Source organism: Fulvia fulva, chromosome 9 (genome assembly GCF_020509005.1).
Source record: "Fulvia fulva chromosome 9, complete sequence".
Classification (NCBI taxonomy): Eukaryota; Fungi; Ascomycota; class Dothideomycetes; order Mycosphaerellales; family Mycosphaerellaceae; genus Fulvia; species Fulvia fulva.
In genome coordinates this window covers 3,316,728-3,340,511 of record NC_063020.1, presented here as the reverse complement: position 1 = coordinate 3,340,511, position 23,784 = coordinate 3,316,728, and the positions used below count along the sequence as shown (strand labels likewise).

General features: G+C 54.4%; 9 protein-coding genes across 9 annotated transcripts; 6 read left to right on the top strand and 3 right to left on the bottom strand.

Annotated features, from left to right (window-relative positions):
* Nucleotides 1-1,806: 1,806 nt before the first annotated feature.
* CLAFUR5_09583 (Cell pattern formation-associated protein stuA) lies at nucleotides 1,807-3,656 on the top strand (the record flags this gene model as incomplete). Its single annotated transcript, XM_047908731.1, has 3 exons — nucleotides 1,807-2,354; nucleotides 2,405-2,826; nucleotides 2,887-3,656. 3 exons carry the CDS (start codon nucleotides 1,807-1,809, stop codon nucleotides 3,654-3,656), a joined length of 1,740 nt encoding a protein of 579 aa, XP_047766426.1.
* A 1,194-nt stretch (nucleotides 3,657-4,850) lies between these two features.
* CLAFUR5_09582 (uncharacterized protein) lies at nucleotides 4,851-5,527 on the bottom strand (the record flags this gene model as incomplete). Its single annotated transcript, XM_047908730.1, has 2 exons — nucleotides 4,851-5,079; nucleotides 5,142-5,527. The coding sequence occupies 2 exons, from the start codon at nucleotides 5,525-5,527 to the stop codon at nucleotides 4,851-4,853; spliced, it is 615 nt and encodes a 204-aa protein (XP_047766541.1).
* Nucleotides 5,528-6,839: 1,312 nt separating this feature from the next.
* Nucleotides 6,840-8,368, top strand: CLAFUR5_09581 (Serine/threonine-protein kinase cbk1; the record flags this gene model as incomplete). Its single annotated transcript, XM_047908729.1, has 2 exons — nucleotides 6,840-6,855; nucleotides 6,906-8,368. 2 exons carry the CDS (start codon nucleotides 6,840-6,842, stop codon nucleotides 8,366-8,368), a joined length of 1,479 nt encoding a protein of 492 aa, XP_047766540.1.
* Nucleotides 8,369-8,410: 42 nt separating this feature from the next.
* On the top strand, nucleotides 8,411-9,886 carry CLAFUR5_09580 (Serine/threonine-protein kinase cbk1; the record flags this gene model as incomplete). The annotated part of the gene is made up of 1 exon (XM_047908728.1): nucleotides 8,411-9,886. One exon carries the CDS (start codon nucleotides 8,411-8,413, stop codon nucleotides 9,884-9,886), a length of 1,476 nt encoding a protein of 491 aa, XP_047766539.1.
* A 366-nt stretch (nucleotides 9,887-10,252) lies between these two features.
* CLAFUR5_09579 (WSC domain-containing protein) lies at nucleotides 10,253-10,782 on the bottom strand (the record flags this gene model as incomplete). The annotated part of the gene is made up of 2 exons (XM_047908727.1): nucleotides 10,253-10,528; nucleotides 10,582-10,782. 2 exons carry the CDS (start codon nucleotides 10,780-10,782, stop codon nucleotides 10,253-10,255), a joined length of 477 nt encoding a protein of 158 aa, XP_047766297.1.
* Nucleotides 10,783-11,313: 531 nt separating this feature from the next.
* On the top strand, nucleotides 11,314-12,569 carry CLAFUR5_09578 (Salicylate hydroxylase; the record flags this gene model as incomplete). The annotated part of the gene is made up of 2 exons (XM_047908726.1): nucleotides 11,314-12,243; nucleotides 12,300-12,569. 2 exons carry the CDS (start codon nucleotides 11,314-11,316, stop codon nucleotides 12,567-12,569), a joined length of 1,200 nt encoding a protein of 399 aa, XP_047766226.1.
* A 1,177-nt stretch (nucleotides 12,570-13,746) lies between these two features.
* On the top strand, nucleotides 13,747-14,112 carry CLAFUR5_09577 (uncharacterized protein; the record flags this gene model as incomplete). The annotated part of the gene is made up of 1 exon (XM_047908725.1): nucleotides 13,747-14,112. The coding sequence occupies one exon, from the start codon at nucleotides 13,747-13,749 to the stop codon at nucleotides 14,110-14,112; it is 366 nt and encodes a 121-aa protein (XP_047766219.1).
* A 415-nt stretch (nucleotides 14,113-14,527) lies between these two features.
* CLAFUR5_09576 (uncharacterized protein) lies at nucleotides 14,528-15,259 on the top strand (the record flags this gene model as incomplete). Its single annotated transcript, XM_047908724.1, has 3 exons — nucleotides 14,528-14,681; nucleotides 14,753-14,975; nucleotides 15,052-15,259. The coding sequence occupies 3 exons, from the start codon at nucleotides 14,528-14,530 to the stop codon at nucleotides 15,257-15,259; spliced, it is 585 nt and encodes a 194-aa protein (XP_047766707.1).
* Nucleotides 15,260-15,644: 385 nt separating this feature from the next.
* Nucleotides 15,645-23,759, bottom strand: CLAFUR5_09575 (eIF-2-alpha kinase activator GCN1; the record flags this gene model as incomplete). Its single annotated transcript, XM_047908723.1, has 2 exons — nucleotides 15,645-23,554; nucleotides 23,612-23,759. 2 exons carry the CDS (start codon nucleotides 23,757-23,759, stop codon nucleotides 15,645-15,647), a joined length of 8,058 nt encoding a protein of 2,685 aa, XP_047766703.1.
* Between the last annotated feature and the right edge of the window lie 25 nt (nucleotides 23,760-23,784).

Genomic DNA, 23,784 nt, shown 5'->3' with positions numbered 1-23,784 from the left:
TGTTGGCCTTGCGCTCGCCAGTCCTCGTGTCTCAGCGAAACCGAAAAAGCGCTCTCGCCGCTCCGCGTGCTTTTAGAGAGTGCAGTCTGCAGCCTACCAGCAGACACCTCCCGCCGGCTTTCATCTGCTGCAGCTTTTGCACTCGCTTCCCACGAGGTGTCGCAGCGCCCTTGCCAGCACCAGCAGCAGCACCAGCAGCAGCAGCACGCTCCGGCCCGCTTCACGCAGCAGCATCCTGGAACGCAGCTCAACCTAGCATCATCACCATCGCAGCGCTCCCGTACTACTGCTGTACTGTATCCTGCAGCTTCCAGCAGCGTGCAACAGCAGAGCACCAGTAACGTGCAGCGTACACCACCGCCGGCTTGTGCGCTCACCTGCACCCGTGTCGTGCCTGGTCCGCCGTCCGCAGCGAGCGTACCTGAACTGCTGCCGCCGCAGCAACAAACGGGCAAGCAAGTCGCCAACTGCCGCCGCACCGCCGCCGCACAACACACCAGACACACCATCACACGCACATACACGCGCACTGCGGTATACCAGCGTCAACACAACACTACCTTATTACCCGCCGCTCGCTTTTGGTCTCGTGTCCCGACAGACAGGTACGTGCCCCCGACTCAGTCGCTGCTTTTGTTTCTCTCACCTGCCCGCTTCGGTCTGCGCGATCAGAATCAGACTTTGCCCTCACCGGCTCCGGCCTGGCCCCACCCCACCACCTCTGCTCGCCTCATGCCGTTGGATGCGGCTTAGTGCTGTAAACCTATCGCCGTTGCGTGCACGCAGGCTGGGTAGTGTCCGCCAGCCGTGCTGCATCGCTTCGTGCATGGACCACACCCTAGCAGGCTAGCGTCCAACCACCCAGCCTCCGCAGTCCTTCTACTCCAAAGCTCCCCACTGCACATCTCGCGAACCGCTGCTCCTGCTGCTCATGCATTGCATTTCTCTAGAGCACTGGGTGCGTGTTTAGTCGCCGTCGTGCAGTCTTCCCGCTGCCTCCACACCACATCTTCATGCTGGATGAACCACATTGCTAACATCACTCGCAGGTAGATTCGTGAGAGTCAGTGGTGTTGCCATTGATTACGACCAACGATCTGTTACGACCTTAACGACCCGTCACGACTCCTTGCATTAACAACTTGTTTGGGCGTCTCATCTCGCAGCACTGCTTTGCTTCCGGTCTGGGCGCCATTGTTAGCAGCGAGCATCATAGACGACTTCTCACGACTGCAACGGAATCACCAACGAACCAACGACGATACATACCCGAGTGTCACTACCAACTCTTCACCCGCGCACGAGATATCCCGGCATTGCCAAGAGCTCGAGCCACAGTCGCCATCCAACAAGCAAACGACCACTTCGACCCTTTCGAAGTGTACTCAGATCGCCTTCTTGCGCGACTGAAAGCCTTGAACCACCTGCTCGGCTCCGTGGTCGAGATCTAGCATCACTACGACAACCGTAAAGCTGGCGCTTCCACCGTTGTCTCACTTTCAAGCCCGAGGAAACGACAGTCAGTGGACTCCAGCTTCGTTTGCACCGCAGAGTTCGTACGCTTCGCAAGACTCTCAGCAGCCCCAACAGCAGACAAGCGGATCTTCCGTGGGCTCGTCGCCTCGGGCTGGTTCATTGAGCGGCTCATCTGTTGCCAACCAGTCTTACGACTCGAACACCTCTTACGCCTCCTCGGTCGACGGCAGTAAGCATCACGACCTGCAGACGCCATCTCCGAACTCGCATCTACCAGCCATTTCGCACGCACACTCGCACTCGCACCCCTTCAACGGCCACTATCCCAGTATGAATCAACCACAGCCGTACATGGACCAGCATGCGCCAGCACCACCACCAGCTTCAAGTATGACCCAATATTCGAACTACGGCGCACCACAGCCTTTGCAGCCAGCACCGCATGGTTATGCGCAACCAGCCTATCCCCAGTATCCTCAGTATGGCCAGTCCATGCCACCAATGCAGGGAGGCCATCCTGTTAGCTCTTCCATGCCTGGGCAGATGGTCAACTCATTACCTCTACCCACCATGTCAGCACCTCAGCAACCGGGTGGCGGCCAGCAATTCCAGCAGTCTTTCGATACGACAGGCCAGATCGCGCCTCACGGCATGAAGCCAAGAGTCACTGCAACTCTTTGGGAAGACGAGGGCAGCCTCTGCTTCCAGGTCGAGGCAAATGGCGTCTGCGTTGCGAGACGTGAAGACAACCACATGATCAACGGCACCAAATTGCTGAACGTCGCTGGCATGACGCGTGGACGTCGTGATGGTATCCTGAAGAGCGAGAAGACGCGTCACGTTGTCAAAATCGGTCCGATGCACCTGAAAGGTGTCTGGTAAGTCGATCCCACGTTACTGCGAGTGTTCGGTGGACTGACTGATACAGGATCCCATTCGATCGCGCGCTGGACTTCGCGAACAAGGAGAAGATCACAGAACTCTTGTACCCTCTTTTCGTTCATAACATTGGTGCTCTTCTTTATCATCCCACGAACCAGGCTCGACAGAGTATCGGCAATGCCGCGATGGCTGCGCGTCGACCGGACTCCTCGCAAGAGTACATGCGTACGCCGCAAGGGACACAAGCACCAGCCTTGACGCACCACCACTCCATGAGCAATCCGATTAATGCGAGCATTCCACCGCAGCCGCACTCCATTGCTCCCCACCCTGCGTCTGGCAGGCCACAACTCGACAGGGCACACACTTTCCCAACACCACCGACAAGTGCGTCGAGCATGACCATGGCCAACGGCAACATGCCAAGCTCGTATGAGTATGGGAATTCAGCAGGTGCAGTAAACTCAGGTCAGCCTCTCCAAATTGATACTGGCATTGCTGCGAGAAGTGTACCAACAACCCCAGCAGCATCCACGCCTCCTGGCAACTCGCAAGGCATGCCTCAGTATCAGACGAGCCAGCCGCCGTACTCGCAATCATACTCGACACCGGGCTCGTACAGCCAATCTCAGTACACGCACCAGCAACCAGGCGTGCAGCGTTACGGCAACATTCACTCGAGCCCAGAAGCCGTCAAGACTGAAATGGGCCCTCCTGCTCGCGCAGGCGCAGAGAACGACCACCCTGATCACAAAGCCGGCGGATATGGTGGCCAGCAAGATGCGGAGGGTGAACACGAGGGTGAATATACCCACACCAGTGCGTCTTATGGCGCAAGACGACTGTCGTACAATTACAAGCCTAACCCAGCGCCAGGACCTCTTCACCCAGACTCTTCGCACGTGTCACCAGAGATGACACATTCGCCTCACCAGAACGGCTCTGGCAGAGCAACCCCACGTACGACCAACCCCTACACGGGCTACAACAACACGCCGCAACGACCCAACCAATTGCCACAGAGCAACTTGAACTACATTATGAGTAACGACACACGTGCTGGCGCCCCCAACGGCCAGGATTATGGAGCTCAGCAAAGCTACCAACCTGCGCCTCAGCACCCAGCGATGAACGGCATCAAGCGTGGGCGCGAGGACGACGACCAAGTCGATCCATACGGCAGACCTCTGAGTGCGAGTGGCGAGCACAAGCGACAGCGAACAGACCCTGGAGCAATGTCTGCGCGGCCAATCAGTACACCACAATCACTCAAAGCTGGCGGTGCTGTGAGGCGGTAATACTACCTAATGGCGCTCTCACGGCAGCTTGACTACGACTAAAACGACAGCGCACACGGCCAAGATACTTGCGTCAAGAGTCGAAGCAACCTTTTTCATTTGTCGAAGATGTCTCTTTACTGTACTTCCGACTTTACGAGAATCACGACCACGAACCTACAACCGGAACTCATGATGAACGAATTCTGTCACGGACGAAAACCCGATAAACCAGCCAGCGAAATTATATCTTTCAGCTTTTTCTTGCGACATGTCAACGATCGACTCAATACCACGAGCTTGATACGAGACATTGAGCGTCGACTTTTCAGCCGACATCTACCTTGATTTGTTTGCTTTGCTTTGCTTTCCTTGTTTCACGCCTTGCTTCGCTTCTCAAGAGCTCGTCCGAGACGGGTCACCGCTCCGAGTGCAAATCTTGGGATATCAGCTTGTGTCTGGGAAGGAGGAGCCCACTTCAGCGGGCACCGGATAATACAGTGGGATGGTGTGCCGGAAGCAGGGATGATTTCAGCCAGGGACGAAAGTATGATGATGAAATGTGTGAGCAAGGAGGTGGTGGGAATATGAGATGGGTGAATTTGCGCTTCTGCTGCGTTATTGCGGTAATGCTGATGATGCGAATCAAAAACTCGGATATATGCCTGATGCCCCGTTGATGATGAGATTGAGGGATATGAGATGGAATGCTAGATGTTGCTGGTAGCTTGTGCTGAAAAAGTTTCTTCTCTACGATGATGTCTCTACTGCTTTCACCTGTACAATGTGCTTCGAGAGATACTCGATCCGAAAGTTGAATCGATGACTTGTAAGAAACTTCTTCCCATTCTATCCAACTCACGAACGCTCTGGTGTACGCTCACGCTTCGCCAACATTGCATGTGAACTCACATGCTTTTGAGTATGTACCCGATGCGGTAAGAGAGATCCACTCAGCAGCACGCAGAAAACTAACCAAACAGAACCCCAACCCCAATATGCACAACATCTGAAGAGAACCCTTGCCTTGCACTTGCATCATGCAGCAGTAGTAGATACATGACTGCATGAGAGCTGCCAGCTGCCCTTGACCGGACTGTGACGTGTGTCGAGTAAGCAAGGTCGGAAGCTTATCTACGCATGCACACCAACTCCACTCTCAACCAGACACCTCTCGTAGAATCACTCGAATTGGTGATTCCCGTTGTGGTGGTTTTAGAGGTCCATGCCAAGGAAAATGTACCGGTCGCTTATGCATGTGGTGGTGCTGCTTCTGGCGGCCCCGGCGGACCATTCGTCGAGCGTCGAGAGCTCGAATCCTACCCAGCCGAGGGATTTGTTTAGGTCCTGGACGTCGGAGGGGGGGGCGGTGCGGTCTACGCAGATGACGAGTTGGTCGCAGGCGAAGTGGGAGCTTGTGGAGAGTTCAAGGAGGGACATGAGGCTGGAAGATTGTGATGTTAGTGGCTATGTGGTGTGGTTTGTGGTGATGTGAGTTGGACTTACCCTGGCTTCAGGTCCATACTGATGACTTCCTTGTCAAAGAAGATGAACATGGCGCGTTCATTGTTCTTCTCAGCTACGAATCCACGGAACCGGGCGCCGCCGGCATAGTCCCATACTTCTACGTATTCCTTGATCAGGTCTCCATGCTTGGGATAGATGCGACCGTCTGGCGAAGGCGATGGTGTAGGATGGCCATGCTGGAATGTAGTATGATGCTGCGACGGCTGTGGAATTGGCCTGCAGTTCGTGCCTGCTCCGTTCGTGCTGGTGGTACTCACGTTGTTGTTACGCAAGTCCATCATCAGCGAGTTCTCAAGACCGGTATCCTTCTCAACCAAGAATACAGTCTTCAGCGTCTCGCAGAAGAGTCTCTCACACTCTTCCATGATGTGACTAGCGGCGTCTCCGCTGCGCTTTCGCGCTTGGAGACTTGGGCGTGTCGTGCCCAAGTCTGGAGACGGCGGTGGTGATGGTATTCCCCCTAGAGGGACCTCAAACCCACGACCCTGCGATTGCCATGTCAGTCTCCTTTGTCCATCTTATTGAGAGTTGTGGTGTTGCGCGACTTACCCGCTCCCCCTGCCCCGCAGGTAGAGAAGTGGAAGCCGGTCAGCGCCATGGTGTTGGCGTCGACGGCATAGGCGCTTGCCTGGGTGTTGGAGCGACGAGATGACTCGGTCGAGGTCTTGCGGGCGTAATTACTTTTACTACTACTGTGATTATAGTCTTGTAACATGGCCATTGCGCTGCTCTGCCACGGTGTCGACGGGTAGGGTCTTTGCTGGTCTTTCGACGGTGTTGAGAGGTTGGACTCGGTGTCACTGGTGGTCGGCGAGGGCGTTGGTAGGCTTGTGGGCTGCGTTGAAGTAGTGTTTGGTGTGGTGGAAGATGTCAGGGTTGTGTGCGAAGTGCGAAGATTCGAGATGGCTGCGATCCGGAAGTCGGCTAGTGGCGCTTGCGCACTTTCTTTGACAACCCATGCACGTGGCGACCATTACAACCCTTCCTCTCACAGGCTCACAGCGACACCCCGAGCAGCGGAGATGAACATGTCGTCCTCGTGACTGCTGTGCCTGCGCATATCTTGGCCTTCACCATCTTACGATATCGACCTCCATGTCAATGGAAGCCACGAAAATCGACTCGCGAGACACTCACGTGTCGGTCTCCGATCCTGTGTCTCATGCCAAAGAGAGGAAACAACGAGCACACATGGGACACATGGCAGCCTCATGGTCACCACGACAAGCAGCAGCGACATTGGCGGCGAGGTCTCTCGGTGACGGTCATGCTCTTTCTTAAGGCAGACATCGAAAGAGCCATTCAGCATGCGCACCAACGGCAAGAGTAGTCAGGAATGTCCTCGCAATTGCTACATGCAATCTTCATCTACTTGTTTCCCTGGTGAGTTCTCTCTAACACCCAACATCAATCCCCATCTTCACAATCAGTCATCTTTATTATTGGCGGGCGGCATGCAATATGCATCTGTTCCTGGGTCGTAGATGCAAGGCACAAAGCGAACCCAGTTCGAGCTCTTTCGACGTATCGAACATTGACAAGGCGCTCAAGAAGAGGTGTTCCCGAGTCTTTCGCAGCAACGCAGTAACCTCTCCACGGCCAGCTTCAGAGGTCTCCTCGCCCAAGCAGACCACCAGGCACAAGCTTAGGGTCAAAGCATCCAGGTTTCTCGCCAAGATGATGCCACCAAAAGGTGATGTTACTCCTCAGCCATGAAGGGACTGTCGAGCTGACTTGTCGTAGCTGCCGACGGCGAATTGATGCTTGATGGAACTTCTGCAAGACCATGCCACCGCACCGCCACACCCCCTCCATCTGCTATGTCAGCTGAAGGCAACGCACAAGTTTACAGAAAGCGAGGCAGACTGGGCTTTGGTTCGGGGGCTGAGACTTGCGAGACCAATGTACCACAAAGGAAGCGCTCTGTACGCTTCGAAGGCTGCGGAGACTATCTGAGCATGGACGATCAGCTAGATGGTGTCAACGATGGACCTGATGGCATCCTTCCACCCGCTGATGATGGCGTGCCTATCAACGGATCACATACCAGAGAGTCGAGTGCCCGCTCTCAGAGGACTACACAACGGCTGGAGGCCCTCACCGCAAAGCTCAGCCTTACCACTGGAACGGACACTGTTGTCCATCGTGCCAAGTCAAAAGCAGCTCCGAACATGCCGTTCCTGGACACTTCGATTGAGCCGTTGCACTATCAGAATAATCACGCTGACCACTTCTCACCGGAGACCGCTTCATCTGTGACGAGTTCCCTCCCAGACATGAGTTCAATGTGGTCCCCAGCCAGCACGACATCAACCAGAGCCACCTCTTTCACGTCGCTCGGTACACCATCGTCAGGCTCGAGGCACAAACGCACGACTCCTGAAGATTGCCAGTTCACGGGCAAGAACATTGGGAACGCAGACGAGAATGCTTTGCCGCCAATCGAAGAGGACGTCGGACGGTATCTGCACATCCCGGTGCAAGAAACAGTCGTCGACATACAGCCTTCCATCATGACAGTCGAGAACGCTGCGGCTGCAAAGTGTGCGCTTGAGACATACCACAGTACATTGATGGAAGAATCATCGCCACGATCGATACGACGCAAGAAGTTCGAGCAAAGAATGTGCGATGTTGGCATGCCCTACGATGAAAGAAACACGGCTCGCCAGGCCTGGTTCAAGGCAGAGAGCGATCATCTTCGTCAAGTCAGAGTGCTCAATGCCTCGTCAATCCAGCGACACAACACGAAAGGCATATCGATTGCTGGGTACGACACTGTTCGAATCCTCGGTAAGGGAAGTTTCGGTATCGTTCGTCTAGTCACGGAAGGTCGACCCGAGTCGTTGCCCAACGGCGATGACAAGAGTGATGATCATTATGGAGAGAAGAGTCGCAGATCCAGTAGCGCGGCCTTCAACGAAGGCGTTGCAAAGAGGAACCTCCCGACCGGCAAGCCATTGCCAGATGTCTACGCCATGAAGGTCATCCGCAAGTCTGACATGCTTCGTGCCAGCCAGGAAGGCCATCTTCGTGCCGAGCGAGACTTTTTGGTCGCCTCAGAAGGCTCCCGCTGGGTCGTGCCGCTTGTCGCCAGCTTTCAGGACAACACCAACCTCTACCTGGTCATGGAATACATGATCGGAGGCGACTTCCTTGGTCTCCTGCTGCGCGAGGATGTCTTGGAAGAAAGTGTTGCCAGGTAGTACGTGGCAGAAATGATCTTATGCATCGAGGAGGCACACAAGATGAAGTGGATCCATCGCGACGTCAAGCCAGACAATTTCCTCATCAGCGCGAGTGGTCATTTGAAGATCTCGGACTTTGGCCTCGCATTTAATGGTCACTGGGCACACTGCCAAGCGTACTACAATGAGCAACGTGAGACACTCCTCGAGAAGATCGGCATCAAGATCCACGGTGACGAGTTCGACGCACAAGAGGAGCTCGATGGCCAGCGAGATGGCACCGACAGCAAAGGCAAGAGTCCGTTGAGGTCTGACCCAGAAGAAGGTGCTCGTCGCGAAGGCTTGCTCAACTGGCGCAACAGGACTGAACGTCGCAAGCTTGCTCGCAGTGTCGTCGGCACGAGTCAATACATGGCGCCAGAAGTGGTCCAAGGTCTGCCATACGACGGACGCTGCGACTGGTGGAGCATTGCAATCATCCTCTACGAATGCCTCTACGGCCGTACACCCTTCTACTGCGAGAATCGGCAGAAGACGAAAGAAGCTATTGTCAACCACAGAGCCGCGTTAGACTTTCCTGACAACGAGCGCTGGGCCCGGCCAACCTCTGACGCAAAGCGATGGCTTCCGGCACCAACTCATGTTGCCATCGAGCTGATGCAACAACTCCTGACCGACAAAGAAGCCCGCCTCAGCTCCCGCCAATACCGCGCTCGCGAAGTGGGCCTAGGACGACGCCTCTCCGCTGCCTCCAACACGAATAGCCTCCTCACGCGCCACGTCTACCCCAACGGCGCCGAAGAGATCAAAACCCATAAATTCTTCCACGGCATTCCGTGGTCGCAGATGCACATGATGACGCCGCCCTTCGTCCCGAGGGTGAAGGAGAACCAAAGCATCACAAAGTACTTCGAGGATGAGAAGGACATCGTATCCAACGACTCGTCCAGCTACATCAGCATCAAAGACAAGATCTCCCGAGAACAACTCGACCGCGGCCTCAGCGACTCAGACCTCGCACAAGTCCTCGGACACCACTATCCCCGCTGGAAAGCCGAACGGACCAAAATCGAAAAACACGAACTCGGCCTCGAAGACTGCTCCGATGACGAGCTCCAACGCATCAAAGAACACTGCGGCACCAACTACGAGCACTGGCGCGCAGAACGGGTCGTCGAAGTCGCCGAAGCACGCATTGAGCAAGGATGCGAGGAACCCCCGCCGTACGGGCTGCAGAACGGAGGCAAGAGGGAGCAGAAGCGGGCGAGGGATAAGATGTTGAGGGATCCGGTGGTGGGGAAGCAGTGTCTTGAGTTGAGGAAGAAGGGGGCGTTTTTTGGGTATACGTATCGACGACCTAGGACGCTGGAGCTGAGGGAGGTGGGGAATGGGAGGGTTAGGAGGAGTGGGGGAGCGGTGGGTGGGAGACCTACGATTTTGCCGGTTAGTGAGGGGGTGGAGAAGGGGAGTGGGAGGTTGAGGGTGCAGGGGTTTCCGGGGGAGATAAAGGAGAAGGAGAAGGAGAAGGAGGGATAGAGGTGTGAGGGAGGGAACCTAAGGTGGCTCTTGGTGTTGTCGTGTACATACTATTTCCTGTCATATCTCTGTCGGTTTTGATGGTCTGTCTGCAGCTCTTCCTGAAGCTGTAACTCTTCTCTTTCTATTCAACCATCTTCGCAATGCTGTAAATTTCAACCACCCGTTTCTGTCCCGACATCTTCTCAAACCTGTACATTCCATCGTCCTGTTTCTTCCCACATCTCATGCCAAAGCTTCGCGCCATGGCATTCTCTCCATCCCGTAAATCCTACTCTCTTACCTCCCAGCACCTCTCATCCTCCTCACTCATCACAACACCATCCCCAGCCCCACAACTCCCACCACCACCCCAACAACCCCATACTAAGCCCCCGCCCCCTTCCCTATCCTCACACCCTCACTCTTGACGTCCCCCGTCTTATTATACAGACTAATCGTCCCTTCCCCACCACAGATCTCCGACGCATTCCCATTACACGCAAAATTACACATCGAAGCATTCAGCTCCACCGTGAAAGGACTTAGGTAATTGGAGCAGTAGCATTCGCGTCCGTATTCGAGGCCAGCGAAGGATGTGGCGGGTTTGAGGCTGGCGCAGAAGGAGATGCAGGAGGAGGGGGTTAGGGTATTTGATGCGGTCTGGGTGGATGTGAGTAAGTATGCATTGGGAGAAGTGGTTAATGGGTACTGACGGTGTTTCCTTGTAACGCGCGAGCGCCTCCACCTTCTGTCAGGCGGTCGGTTTCGTTCCAGCAGCCGGCGAAGGTGTAGCCGTTTAGGGAGGGGACGGTCGTTGCGGTGGGCGCGGCGGTGGTTGGGTAGACGATGCTGGTGTCTTGGGCGGAGATTGATATTGCTGAGCCCAGCAGGGCGCCGATCAGGGTGGACAGCATGGTGTCGGTGGTCCCGCTGGGTTATTGGGACGACATAATAAGGAAGGATGCAGTGGCTGTTGGTATCGTTGAGGTAGGAGAGTTTAGAGACACGAATGGTTGCGCCAACGAAACTTACACGGAGCCGTTATCGAGAACGACCTACAGTACGCCCAAGGTGAGGGCGGTGGTAGAACCATGTGTCTCGGAGCGTGTTGAGACATGGTGCTCGAGAGCGGACGTGTGAAGGCAGATATGGGGTGTTTGTACAGCCTTTGAAGTTGATGTCATGGCGGAGGTCGCTGGGTGGTGGTGTTGTTTCAGCCAGTCTTCACGGACATGCTGCTGACTGCACTCCTTCCAAGCTTCTTCAGGTGTTGTCTCTCTGTCCTGCCCTTGATGGCACGGGATGATGGCGTCGACGATGCTTACGCGAAGTCGTACAGTCCTGTCGCTGGCGTCTTCGATGCGGTATAGAGGCGAGCTCGGCCGATGATGAGCTGAGCTGAAGATGGGCAGTAAGGATGTCGAAGCAACTTCACCAACAGCATCATGACTTTCGACAACGTAACCATCATTGGAGCAGGCCTATCTGGACTCACCCTGGCCCTTTTCCTCAAGAAGCATGGCATCAACAGCACTATCTACGAGCTCCGCAAACCAGATGTCAGATCTGAAGGAGCTGTCATGTTGTCCCCCAACGCCCTTCGAACTCTGGACACGATCGGCATCTACAGCAGGTTCAAGGACAAAGGCTACCACTTCAGAGACCTAACCTCTCGCAACAATGAACACAAGCTTCTGGGTGCGTACGAAATGGGCAACGCCGACAGATTTGGCTACGATGCTCTCCGGGTCTGTCGACAAGTCTTGCTGGATGAGTCAAAAGCAATGGTCAAAGAAGCTGGCATCGAAATCGTCCACGAAATCAAGTTCTCCCATGTCGTGTCAGAGGATGAATCTGGAGTCACCTTTGCCTTCACGAACGGTGAGCAGAAGACTGCAGACCTCCTCATCGGCGCAGATGGTATCCACAGCACAGTCCGGAAGTACATCGACCCAGATGTAGTGCCATCTTTCTCCAACGTCATGGCCGTCACATGTGCCGTACCCACAGCAGCAATCAAGCTACCCTTCGAGCCGTACTCAATGCCGGTCGGCATCCACGGCAGCACGGGTGCATTCGTCATGGCGCCTCAGAACCCAGAAGGATCAGAGGTCCTCGCTGGCACTCAGTACCGCACCCACGAACGTTCTCGAGCTGAGTGGGATGCGCTGTGGGCTGATAAGAAGCAGCTCTTGGAGATCATTCGAGGGGGATACGACTCGTACAACGAGATGATTCAGTCGGCTATGGATGCCGTACCACTCGACACGCTCTCAATCTGGCCTTTCTACACCGTGCCAAAGCTGACGAAATGGAGTTCCGAGAAGGGAAGAGTCATCATGTTAGGCGATGCCGCTCACGCCATTCCACCGGCAGTAAGTTGTTGCCCTCGCGCCTCGTTCCCGGCCACGCAACTGCTGACAATACACAGGCTGGCCAAGGCGTCAATCAGGCGTATGAAGATGTGCATGCGTTTTCGTTGGTCATGTCGTCTACAAATGATGGCAAGACGCGGTGGGAAGAAGGCGTGAAGTGGTGGCAACAGTATCGACAAGCAAGGGTCGAGGGTGTCACTGATCTCACTAACGAAATGAACAAACGACGTCTGCCTGGGTGGAATGGTGAAGGTGGCTCGATTGACAGTAGTTGGCTGTTTAGTGTGGACATCGAAGGCGATTTCAAGGCTTGGATCGAGGGTTGAGGATAGCGTGAGGTTGTAACATTTCAATTCATCGTGTTGATCCTGCTGACATCTACCTGTGTTCTGCTGACCTCTCTAGCTCGAAGGTGATGCGGTGTTCGCCCATCCCTGCAAATGCCCCCACGGGTTGCGATCGAGCCAATGCGCGTTAACCATGAGCATTTCCAAAGTCCAGAAAGAACAACGACACTTGCCTCCCATGCGGCCGCACTCAGACCTTGAGGGCTCACCAAGACCGCAAAGCAAAAACAACATCACCATTGATGGCAAGCCCCAAGAATAACACCAGCATCCGCCAGGCCCCCTGTCCGACCGCGCCTCGAAACCTGAAGCCCATCAGACTTGCAAAAAGAAAACCCACCAATTCAATGGCAGGACAAGAAACTCGAACCCCAACAACCATCCTAAGTAGTGCACTGTGTCAAGGACTCTCTCGCATCTACTCTGGATTTATACAAGTTGCAACACTGGGGATTGAACTCGAGTCCTACTTGAGGACCAGTAACGTTCGTTGTTTGCGCAGGCGTTTGGCTGCGGGATGGGGTTTGCTGTTTTACGTCGAGGGTTCTGGTTTGCTTGATTGGCTGATGGAAAATTTTAGTGCAATGTATAGGAAGGGGCGGGAGGGGCCGTTGGAGATGTGTGAAGGCTCGTGCCGTTGTGGGTGGTGCGAGGTGTTTGTCTTCCGCTTTGGGTTCTGCTAATGAGAAGATAGATCCCCTTGGAGGCTCTATCACGTCAGAAATGCGAACCCGGTGCTCCTCCATAAAGCCAGCTGCGATTCACTGGTGGCAACAGTGACCAAACCATTACTAGTGTTGACAATGATTAAGCTGGTCATAAGGACGTGAAGCTCCTGACGAATGTTGAAGTGGCCGATGCGATGTGCTGCTCAGATAAGACTACGCTGAGATACCTCTGTGCGCACAAAGGTCTGCCTTCGTTCTGCTACGGTAGAAGCGAATGTTACCGTCGATCCCAGTGGAACCTCTAGGACAGGGACAACTCGGTACCCATCCAGGAGGTGATTGCTAGGCTGGAAGTATTCACTGACTGGAACCACAACGCACGGACGGACTTCTAGGGAGCGATTACTTGGCATTCTCACAAAATCTCGACTTGGTCCTCGAGACTCTTCCATCACACAAAGAAACTCGACAACACAGATTCTTACACAATGGCGAGTTCTACAACCACCACCACCACGTCCTCGCGCCTTCTCGCATTGCCGGCGGAGCTGAGGAACCGAATCTACGAGCAGGCACTATATCACAATCGCAAAGCTGGACACGTTGGTGCGGTGGCGCTCCTTCGCACGTGCAGAAAGATCCATGGCGAGGCATACAAGCTCTTCCTCGAGAACAGTGATGGTGGTGCAAACATGAGCGCGCGAGATATAGGTGATTGGTTTGAAGAATGGAAATTCAAGCGAATGCAGTGGGACGAGTTAGACAACTGGGACGATGCAGTTCAGCAAGAGCTGGATGAGCTAATCAAGCGTCTTGATGCAGAGGGCAAGGACATCTCGACACTTGGAGACTGAGCGTGCCATGTTGTAGAGTAAGTTTTGGCATGGCTTAAAACTGCGAAGGGATATGCGAGTTGACTGTGGACGTCGACGTAGACCTACCACACAGCACACGCATGTTGGCTTCCGGGAGGTGGTGATCCATAGAACTGTAAAGTCAGCACATATGAGCTAGCGAATTTGCACGTTGATACATTTCTCTCTCTCTCTGCATTAGTGAATCGCCAGGTCAAAGACACGATCCTGTTATGACGTACTTACCTATATGCACCCGAGCGTGAGGCCTTGGCGCTTCACATGTCCAAGCTCAGCACAATGTGGGGCTCTTTCGCCGCGAGACTTCGGGCTCAATCCTCAGCACACACACTTCCCATCATAAATACCACACGTTTGAGCAAATCTCGTCACCTTCACCAGAGTGTCTCCCAACATGACGATGGCGAACGCGCATGCTGACAACGGCCGAACCGGCTTGCTCAAACTTCCTGCCGAGCTGCGCAACCGCATCTACGAGGAGGCTTTACGCCTCGAGAATCCATACGCGCTTCTTCAGACATGTCGCCAGGTGCTCGAGGAAGTGAGAAGTATGTCATTCGACGTCTCCGTCTCAACTCCACGGACCGTCTGGTGGGATCCGATCGCTCTTCACACCCAGACAAGGTTATCAGGCAAGTTCCCTCTATGGGCCAGATCTACGGCATCCTCCCGCAAGCCATGCTTGAGGTCACACGGATCAACATCAAGATCGAGGTCATCATTGCTGCCACTGTTCAAGGTTTCCTCACTGCGCTCGCTTGCTTCCTTAACAGCAACGCTTCGAGATGCGAAACGTTACACATCATGGTCAAGCAAAAGGTTCTCGGCAACTACGAGATCTGGTACCCTCTCATGAAGATGCCGACCAATATCAAAATCTTCGTCACCGGAAACATCCACAGTCCGATACATCCACAGCGCACTCCTCAGAGACAACTACGTCAACCCACTGAGGCCTCTAAACGGAACTTTCAACATGATCACCGAGTCCCGCCGCATCATAGCAAAGGTCAAGCAAATCGCAGTTGCAGTCGTCGAGGCCTTCCTCTCTCGCACCGTCCCGGAGGGGCGAGGTTTCAAGATGGCCGCCCATCTCGGAGACATCCTCCCCGGCATTGAATGCTGAATCGAGCGAGGTCAGAGCCAGTCCGAGAGCATCACATGGTTCGAGGTGTTTCGAGAGCATCGGGTCCAGGTTGAGTTGGCTATGGCGGAGGATTGGGCGGATGCGATCTTGGCTGGCACGCCACCAAGCGAGGCCGAGGACGAACAGATGTTGTTAAGATATCGTGCCATGCAAGCTCACCCATTACACGCGGTAGTTGGGCGTTGGCAGCGGGAGTATCGTGCTAGGCAACGAGGTCATGTGATGGAGTGAAGACTATACATCAGGCACATGAGCGGCATTGAGGGGACTCTGATTCCAGATCTGCATGTCTGCAGCATGCAAACAGCGATCTAATTGGTCAACATCAATATGTTCATATTGGGGTGCTCCTCGCACTACTCTTCTACTCATCCGCAAAGTTCCCTTCTCCCAAATCCACCTTGCCAATACTCCACACCTCCCTCACATCCTCCTGCTCATCACTACTCAAGCCGAGACCTCCAGCACCACCTTCTGCCTCCTTCCTCTCTCTAGCCTGACTGCTCAACCTCAGCGCAATACGCTTGAAGTACTCCTGCATGCTTCTCTTCTCACCCGGACCCAAGCTCGCCCCAGGACCCTGCATGAACTTGTCAAATACCGCACTCTCCTCTTCCACGACCTGGAAGATGGACAAGAACGCAGCTTCCGCCGAGAGCTTGACGGGAATAACAGGATCGCGCACACCCTTGAAGATGGCTGGGACGAGGAGAGCCAGATGAGGACGGATGAGCTCGTTGTTCTCGCGAGAGACGGTGCGAATCACAACGAGAATGAGGCGACGGGTGTCGACTGGAGCACCGGGAAGGACGTAATCGGCGAAAGTCTCGAAGATTGGTTTCGTGCCTTCATACGTCTTGTTGCCAGCATCTGAAAGGAGGTACTTGCCTGATGCGAGGACAGCATTGTCGGCGATGAAGGGTTCCCTGTTGCGGATACCTTGAGCGATGATCGTGCGGGTGATGTCGTCGAGCGAAGTGGTCAAGGTCTCCGGTGCATCTAGTAGCACAGCGTTAAGTGCCAGGATGGATGCGTGCGAGAAATCCTTCCTGAGTACACGACTCTTGATAAGCTCGGTCTGCGTATCCGTAGGCAGGACCTTGATCAATGCGCCGAGCAGCTTGGCGTATGTAATGTCAAGGGCATCATCAGAGTCGCCCGAGTCAGAATCGATGAGGCCGAGAATGGAGTTCCGTGACACGTCATTCATGTTGGCACCAGCTTTGCTCACCACCTCGTACAGTGCTTTCAGTATAGCATTCTTGACGCCCATGTCTGTTGTCTTCGATCCAGTGACGAGTTCAGCAATGAGCGGATCGATACGCGGCGTCATGGTAATCAGCGTGCCGAGCGCCTTCGCAGCTCGTGACCGGAGGACCTCGCTTGAAGGGTCTGCTAGTGACTTTGCAAACGTGCGCTGAAGCTGTGGCAAGAACGGCTTGAGGAACGTCGGGATCTTCTCCAGCAAGTTGTTCAGCGTCAGCAGGATAGCCGCTTTGAGCTCGGTAGATCGCTCTGACACAACACGGATGAGTGGACCGGTGATCTGTGTGACGAATGGTCGTAGGCCATCCGCCGCTGTACGGTCGATGAGGTCCGAGATGGCAAGCGCGGCCTGTGTTCTCTGCTCGGCTGAGCCATTCATCAAACCTTGCAAGAAAATTGGCAGAATGGCGTTGATGCCCTTTGGTAGAGAGAATCCTGGCAGAGCGTGTCCAGCAACACCCACCTGGTTGAGAGTCTGTCTTGTCGACACGACAAGAGACTCCATCTCCTCCTTGCGAAGCTTCTTCATCAAAGCATCAAGTGCGGACCAGGCTGCCTTGACGACTTCGTTGTCACTATCATCGAAGGCAATAAGCAACGCTCGAATGATGTCTGGGTAGTATCTCGAGAAGTCAATGTCAGTTTCCGAAAAGAACTTGGCCAGGTGAAGATCAGCAGCTGCGCGTCGGCGATGGTCGTCGTGCTTAGCCATAGCAAGCATAACGCTCATCATGGTGTTAAGGCCATCATATTCGTCAACAGACAGCAGGATGGAATTGAATGCTGCATCAAGATCTGATCTAACGTCCATGTCTTTGGTGGCAATCTTGTTGTCCATGAGTGAGTTCAGAATGTTCGGCAGTCTTCTTGTCATGGCGGAGCTGGCGACTTCCGCGAGTGATGCCAGTGCTCTAGCATTGAAGCCTGAGATAGGCGATGTGAGTAGCGTAGGAAGCAAGTTCGGCAGGATGATGTTCGATCTTGATGTCTCTGTAAGGAGGGTGAGCAGAGCAGAGAGCGCGTTGTCCTTGTCCTCTTCTGATCTCAGTAGGTTCAGCAGATGTGGTAGAACCTGGTCGACCGCACGCTTGCCCAAGATCTTCTGCAAGCTGTCGAACGCCTCAGCTGCAGCCTCTCTGACGTCTTCGTTTGAGTCAACCAGTGCAGTGCGGACCACAGAGATGAGAGTCTTTTCGTAGTCTTCGAGCGACTCTGGTGTTGCTGCACTGATGAGCTCACGCAGGGCAATACAGATACCTTCTCTGGCATCGGTATCTGTCGAGGTCTGCAGACCTTCCTCAAGGGTGGGTAGAAGTGTTGCGAGTACGCCTTCTCCGGCTTTCCTAATAAGTTCGCCGAGAGCATTACCAGCAATGACCTTTTGCTCTGGGTTGGAGCTAGCCAATCTCCGGATGAGAAGTTGCGTGAGCGTTGGCACAAGCTCACGCAGTGTCCGCGGCGATGAAACAAGAGCCTTCCACACGTTCATGGCAGATGTACGAACCAGGCCAGAAGTATCGCAGCGGCAGATGTACAACGCAGAGAGCACTCTGTTGCGCTTCTCCTCGCCAAGAATCTCGAGAAGAGATTGGCCGGCTTCGTTAGCACCTTCCTCGATGTCTTCGGCTTCGGCCTTGCCACTGATTCCGGTAAGGTTAAACAGGAGGTCACCGACCAATTCGACAGAGCTGAGACGAATGCGGTAGCTGTCATCAGCAAGACCACGCTCAAGCTCAGGAAGCAAGAGATCAACGGAGCGAGCTGCAAAGTTCTTGACAAGCAGGCGACCAGCGCGAAGGGCTGTCTCGCGGATGGACTCGACATCGTCTGCCAGACCTGCGAGAATGGGTGGAATGATCCGGTTGAGGTAGTTCGCGAAGCTGTTACCGAAGCACGCCGGCAAGAAGATGAACAGCGACATGAAGCCCTCGCGCACAGATGCCTTGGAGCTGGACACGTTCTGCATGATAGTTGGCAAAGTCTCCTCAAGTCTGCTCGTACCAAGACCGGCAAGCACTTCAGACAGTGCCTGGGCAGAACCAAGACGATCACCAGCACCAGAATCGGACTTGAGTGTGGACATGAGGCTTGGGATGAGATCTGGCAGCGCATCCTCGCCGAGCTTCTCGATCGTAGAACCCAATGCCTTCGAAGCAGTGGCACGAGTGGTAGGCACCGGATCGACCACTGCCACTCGTAGGCCGGCGACAAGGATCGGTAGATGTGCTGTGAGATCTCTCTTTTCCGTGAGATGTGCCAGACTGCCAATGATCTGAGCCGCTTTTCGCTTTGTCGCAGAGCGGTCGCCGAGACCACGTTCCAAGATGCGAACGACGAGCGCGAGTGATGGCGCATCGAGGTAATGGATGAAGTTGACCTTGATGAGCGCGTCAAGAGCTTCGTCGGTGTACTTTGTAGGATCGCTGAGAGCCTTCAACAATATGCTGACCTGACTCTTCACTTCGGGGTTGCTGATGACTTCTCCGAATCGCTGTAAGCTTCGATTGGCAGAGGAGCGCACTTCTTTGTGGCTGTCATTGAGCACCTCCGTGAGTGGAGGGATGATCTCTGGCAGCGAGACAGCAAGCTGTTGTGGGTCGAGGTATGCCATGGCGCCCAACGAGTCGCAAGCACCTTTCTTGCTGCGCCACTGCTGCTCGTCAAGACCATCTAGCAATTGTGGCAAGACTTGCTTGACACCGAACGAGCTCAACGACGAGAAGCACGTCTTCGCTGCGTCCAGACAAGCTTCACGCACATCAGCGCTAGCATCGCCAAATCCGGAGAGCATCTGAGGTACAAGCTGAATCACGTAGGGCTCGAAGACACGTCCCAGAAGCAATGAAAGCAGCTCGATGGCCAGGAAAGCACCTTGTCGTTCATTCGGGTCCTTCTTGTTCTCGGTCGCGCTCCTGAGTGTGGACAGGAGTCTGGTTTCCCGCAAGATCGAGATACCTCTGCCCTTGACGATACCAGCTAAACCGTATGCTGCACCACGACGCGCTGCATACTTCTTGGCATGTAAGGTATCGTTCAGCGTCTGCTGCAGATATTGTCCTGCTTGATCGATCGATGCTCGGACAAGTGGTGGGAGGCACTGTGCTACTGCATATTGTACAGACTCCGATGGTGTACTGAGCGTGTCCAGTAAGCGATTGACCACCTTCGGTATGCGTTGATCGCCCTTTGGTAAATGTCTAGCCAGAGCGCCGTAGAGAATGACCACGGCTTCATTGACCAGATCCTGGGTTTGCGAGTTACTGCTCGAGCCAAGCGTATCCTCGCAAAGCTTCATCAGTGGCTCTACGAGTTCCTTACCCCGAGCTGATACAACCGCAGTGGCTGCATCAACCATGGCATCTCGTACAGTTACACTCTTATCAGCCAACGGACCATTCTGTATCAGGAAGTTTAGGAATGACTGAAGTTGCTCTGCTGGGAAGGTGACCGCCATTTCTTTGAACGCCAACGCGAAGCCATGTCTGGCCTCCCACGGATCCGACAAGTCCTTCTTGAGCGGCATTCCATACTTGTCGAGCTCTGGTTTTCTAGGCTTCGCAGCTTCGGCGTAGCGGACTTGTAGTGCTTGGAGCACGTCTTGGAACGTGGCTGGATTCTGCTTGACAGCAGCTGCGACAGCTCTGGCAGCCGCACGTCTGAGTTGTGGATCAAGCGACTCAAGATACGACAGACACTGCATCGCACCATCAGGCACGACTTTGAGCTCGTTCTCTTCCCAGATCTCATGTGCAATGCCAGCATTCTCCTCATCGTCGTCGTGGCAAGCCAGCCAGATCTCTTCGTAAAACTCACGATCTGCCAGTTCGAGTTCGGCACTTATCGCCTGCAACACAGCATTACGCACGGAAGTGTCGGAAACAAGTACACCTCGGACAGCAGTGTCAGTCTCTGTGGCGATCATGCTTGGTGCGACACATCGACAAAGGTCGGCGAAGCAGTCCTTGATGTCTCTGAAGTGCTGAGTATAACGCTGCATTGCCGCGATGAGCGTGGCGATGATCTTCTCTCGAGGCAGACGAGGATCTTCGCAGGCTTGTGTGTGGAACGACATGAACTCGATAGCGAGAATGATCTGCTCGTCAGCGTCTTCACCTGCAGCACGATCGACACCTGCATTCTCCAAGACCAAAAAGATCAGTGACAGGATATAACTCAGAGTGACAGTGTCAAACGGTTTTTGCTCGCCGAGGAATCGAATCCTGTACAGCAACCGAGTGACAAGATCTCCAAGAGGTTCAGCGAGAAGATTCTCTGGCAGCATGGTGATGCCGGCTGATCTCAAGGTGGCGACACCGACGAAAGGTCGCAACTGGCCAAGGCGTGTCGAGGTCTTCTCAGAGCAACGGAGGTAGCCTACTGAGGCAGCATCGCCAAGGATGAGGCCGGCGCCAGCTTGAATCACCTCGAAGAGAAGCTTCACAGAGGAGCCAAACCAGGCCTCAGCCTCAGTTGGTGGTCCTGTCGCGAGCGCAGTGATCATGCCGATACCTCGTCGTAATCGATCAGCCACTTCACTGACCTGCTTTCGTATCTCGGACTCTTTCTTGAGCTGGGCGTTGACTTTAGCCTGTTCATCTGGTGTAAGCTTCTTGGTCTGCCCTTTCTTCGAAGCGATCTGCGCTCGTAGCTCTTCTTCAAACTTCAGGATCTCGTAGTCTTTGTCATTCTTGCTGATCTGCTGAGTCTGGCTGGACGTCGACAGCACGTCAACGAAAGCTGTTCCTTCGGGCGTTCGTGATATTGCTGCTTCAGTCGGGCCAATATCGCTGAGCTGTTTCAGATCTAGATCCAACGATATTTGTGCGACAAGGAGTGGTGTCATCGTCTCAGGGGCAACAAAAGCCAGGTCAGCAGCGGCGGCACATGCTGCCATCTGGAAAGCCGGAAGTGGTCGCCAAACGGGATTCTCGGTCACCGCCAGTATTCGTACCAGGCAGTCCTGTGACGACTTCTCCACCATGGTGCCAGGATCAGTGCCGGTTCGGAGACACATATCGATCCACGGTGCTTTCGGCACCAGTTGTGGTCTGCAGAGAACCAAGAGTGCCCTCAGTTGCGTCTCGATCACTTCCTTCTCGATATCGGCATTCAGTTTCGACAAAGCTTCTGAGTCAAGACATATCGCCCGCACAACTCTAAATAATTTGTCGTTGCCTGACTTGGCTGCTACAGCGGTGCTGTCCTTGCTTTCAAGCTCGAGGTCTTCGCACCATTGCCACAAGCCGTTGACAACAATCTGAGCCGTAGCGCGAGGAGCTGTGGTGTAGAGAGTCTGCAGAGCTACGAGAGCCTCTTTCTTGATTTCTGCAGGCACGGCACTTGACGCAATGAGAAAGATGAGAGCTTGAGCCCAAGCAATTGATAGCGCGTCCTGGCCGTTCTCCGTTTGCAACCGTGGGAAGACAGCATTGACGGCACGCAGGAACCACTTGAGATCCTCCTTGGTGGCGAGCTTCGTGTATACACGAGGGTTGAGCAAGAATGATGGTTTCGGTTCCAGCGCCAAGACCTTACTAGCGATGCTGGCTTTCTTGATGATAGAGGTGTTCTTGAGATTTGGCATGCCAGGTGCTCTCGCAAGGCACAGGGCTGTTGCCGCACATGCCACTGACACCTGTCCGTTTTGTGCGGCTGGCAGCGGGTTCGCGTGAACATCGTTGAAGGCATCGATGAACTTGCCCACACATGCATCGAACAGGGAGGTGGTCGCCTCGTTCGCTAGAGTCTCTGGGGTCACTGACGAAACGATCTCAGCCAGGTGCAGTGCCCAGATGCGACGCATTGGCAAGCGTTTCTCAGCCAAGCCTTTATTGAATGCATCGATTGTTGCGTTGTCAACCTTCGCACCCTGCTCAAGAGCATACCGCACGAACACTGCGATACAGCTGACGATGGCAGATGCCGCCGGCTCGTTTCCTTCCTTGACAGCTACCGGTACAAGTCCTTGGGGCACTTTTGACGCTAGTGACGATGAAGGTGACAGTACAGAGAGCATATCAGCATGCAGGACGCGCTGATCAGCGGATGTTACTTTGTTGGTCTTCAGGGGTGTCAGGATCTCGTCCGCGGCCTTCTCGACCAGCTTCTCGTCTTTGCAACGCTGTGCTAGTGCTTTGAACGTTCGCACAGCGCCTTCTCGAGTTGTCGCATTTGTAGACTTGATGTTTGAGACCAGCGGCTTGACGAGGTTGTTTGCGAGTATGTCAGACAAGTCCTGGTCTGCGGGTAGGGAGGATACCACAGGCGCCACCAGATCGTTCAGCACGACCTCTGGTGCCCGCAGAAGCGACTTCTCCACAGTCGGTATGATGTCCTTCTTGAGATCTTCCACTGACACGTATGATTCCCAAAAGTCGTGCAGAGCATTGCTGATGTAGACCGGAAGCTGGACTTTGGACCCAAGGAACTCTCTCAGGTAGAATGCACAGTAGTGCTGCCGTTTGTCTTCCACGACTGACTTCTGACCTGCCACTCGCGCGCAAACGCCTGCGATGATGCCGAGCGGCAAAGCATTCTGGGGAGCTGGACTGGCAGCTTTGGCGGAGAGTCTCGTGATGCATGCGCCAATCGTTTCCGGGCCAAAAGGTGCCTTGAGGACTGTTCGAAAGGCTCTTCTGCTTACGCGGAGCGCGGTCGCAACGGTGCTGTCTTTTGGCTTCGACGCGAAGAGGATGTTCAAGGCGTTGGTGAGTGTCCGGGTTGATATTTCCCCGGCCACGTCCCACAGCTCTTTTTGCTTTGCCGCATGTTGTAACACCAGCGAGCTCCACCGAATCAAGATGAATGCATTTGCTGGCGCAATGGCCACTTTCTTCGACTCATCCTCCAAGCTCTTCACGAAGCGCGCAAGCAGTTTCGGCGCGGCCTCTGCGCTGGCAATTGCAGACAGACACGACTCCACTGCCTGCCTTGATCGTGTATCGACGTAGAGAGGGAGCGTATCGAGGAATGTGTTCAAGAGAGCGGGGACTTGAGAAATGGAGATTTCTAGTTGCGTGTCAGAAACGGCCGAAACATATGCTTGGAGGGAAGTCTTACACCTACCTCGACTCACGAGCTGATCGTGGATGCTGTGAAGCTCGCCAGCCCGACGCTTTGTGCTGCTAGACAGTAGCACCTGCCTCACCTCCCAGATGTCAAAGGCATGATCGCCATTCGACACTGCCTCTACGCTGTTCTCTGTCTCCGCCATCTTCTCCTGTATGTAGTGTCTGTCT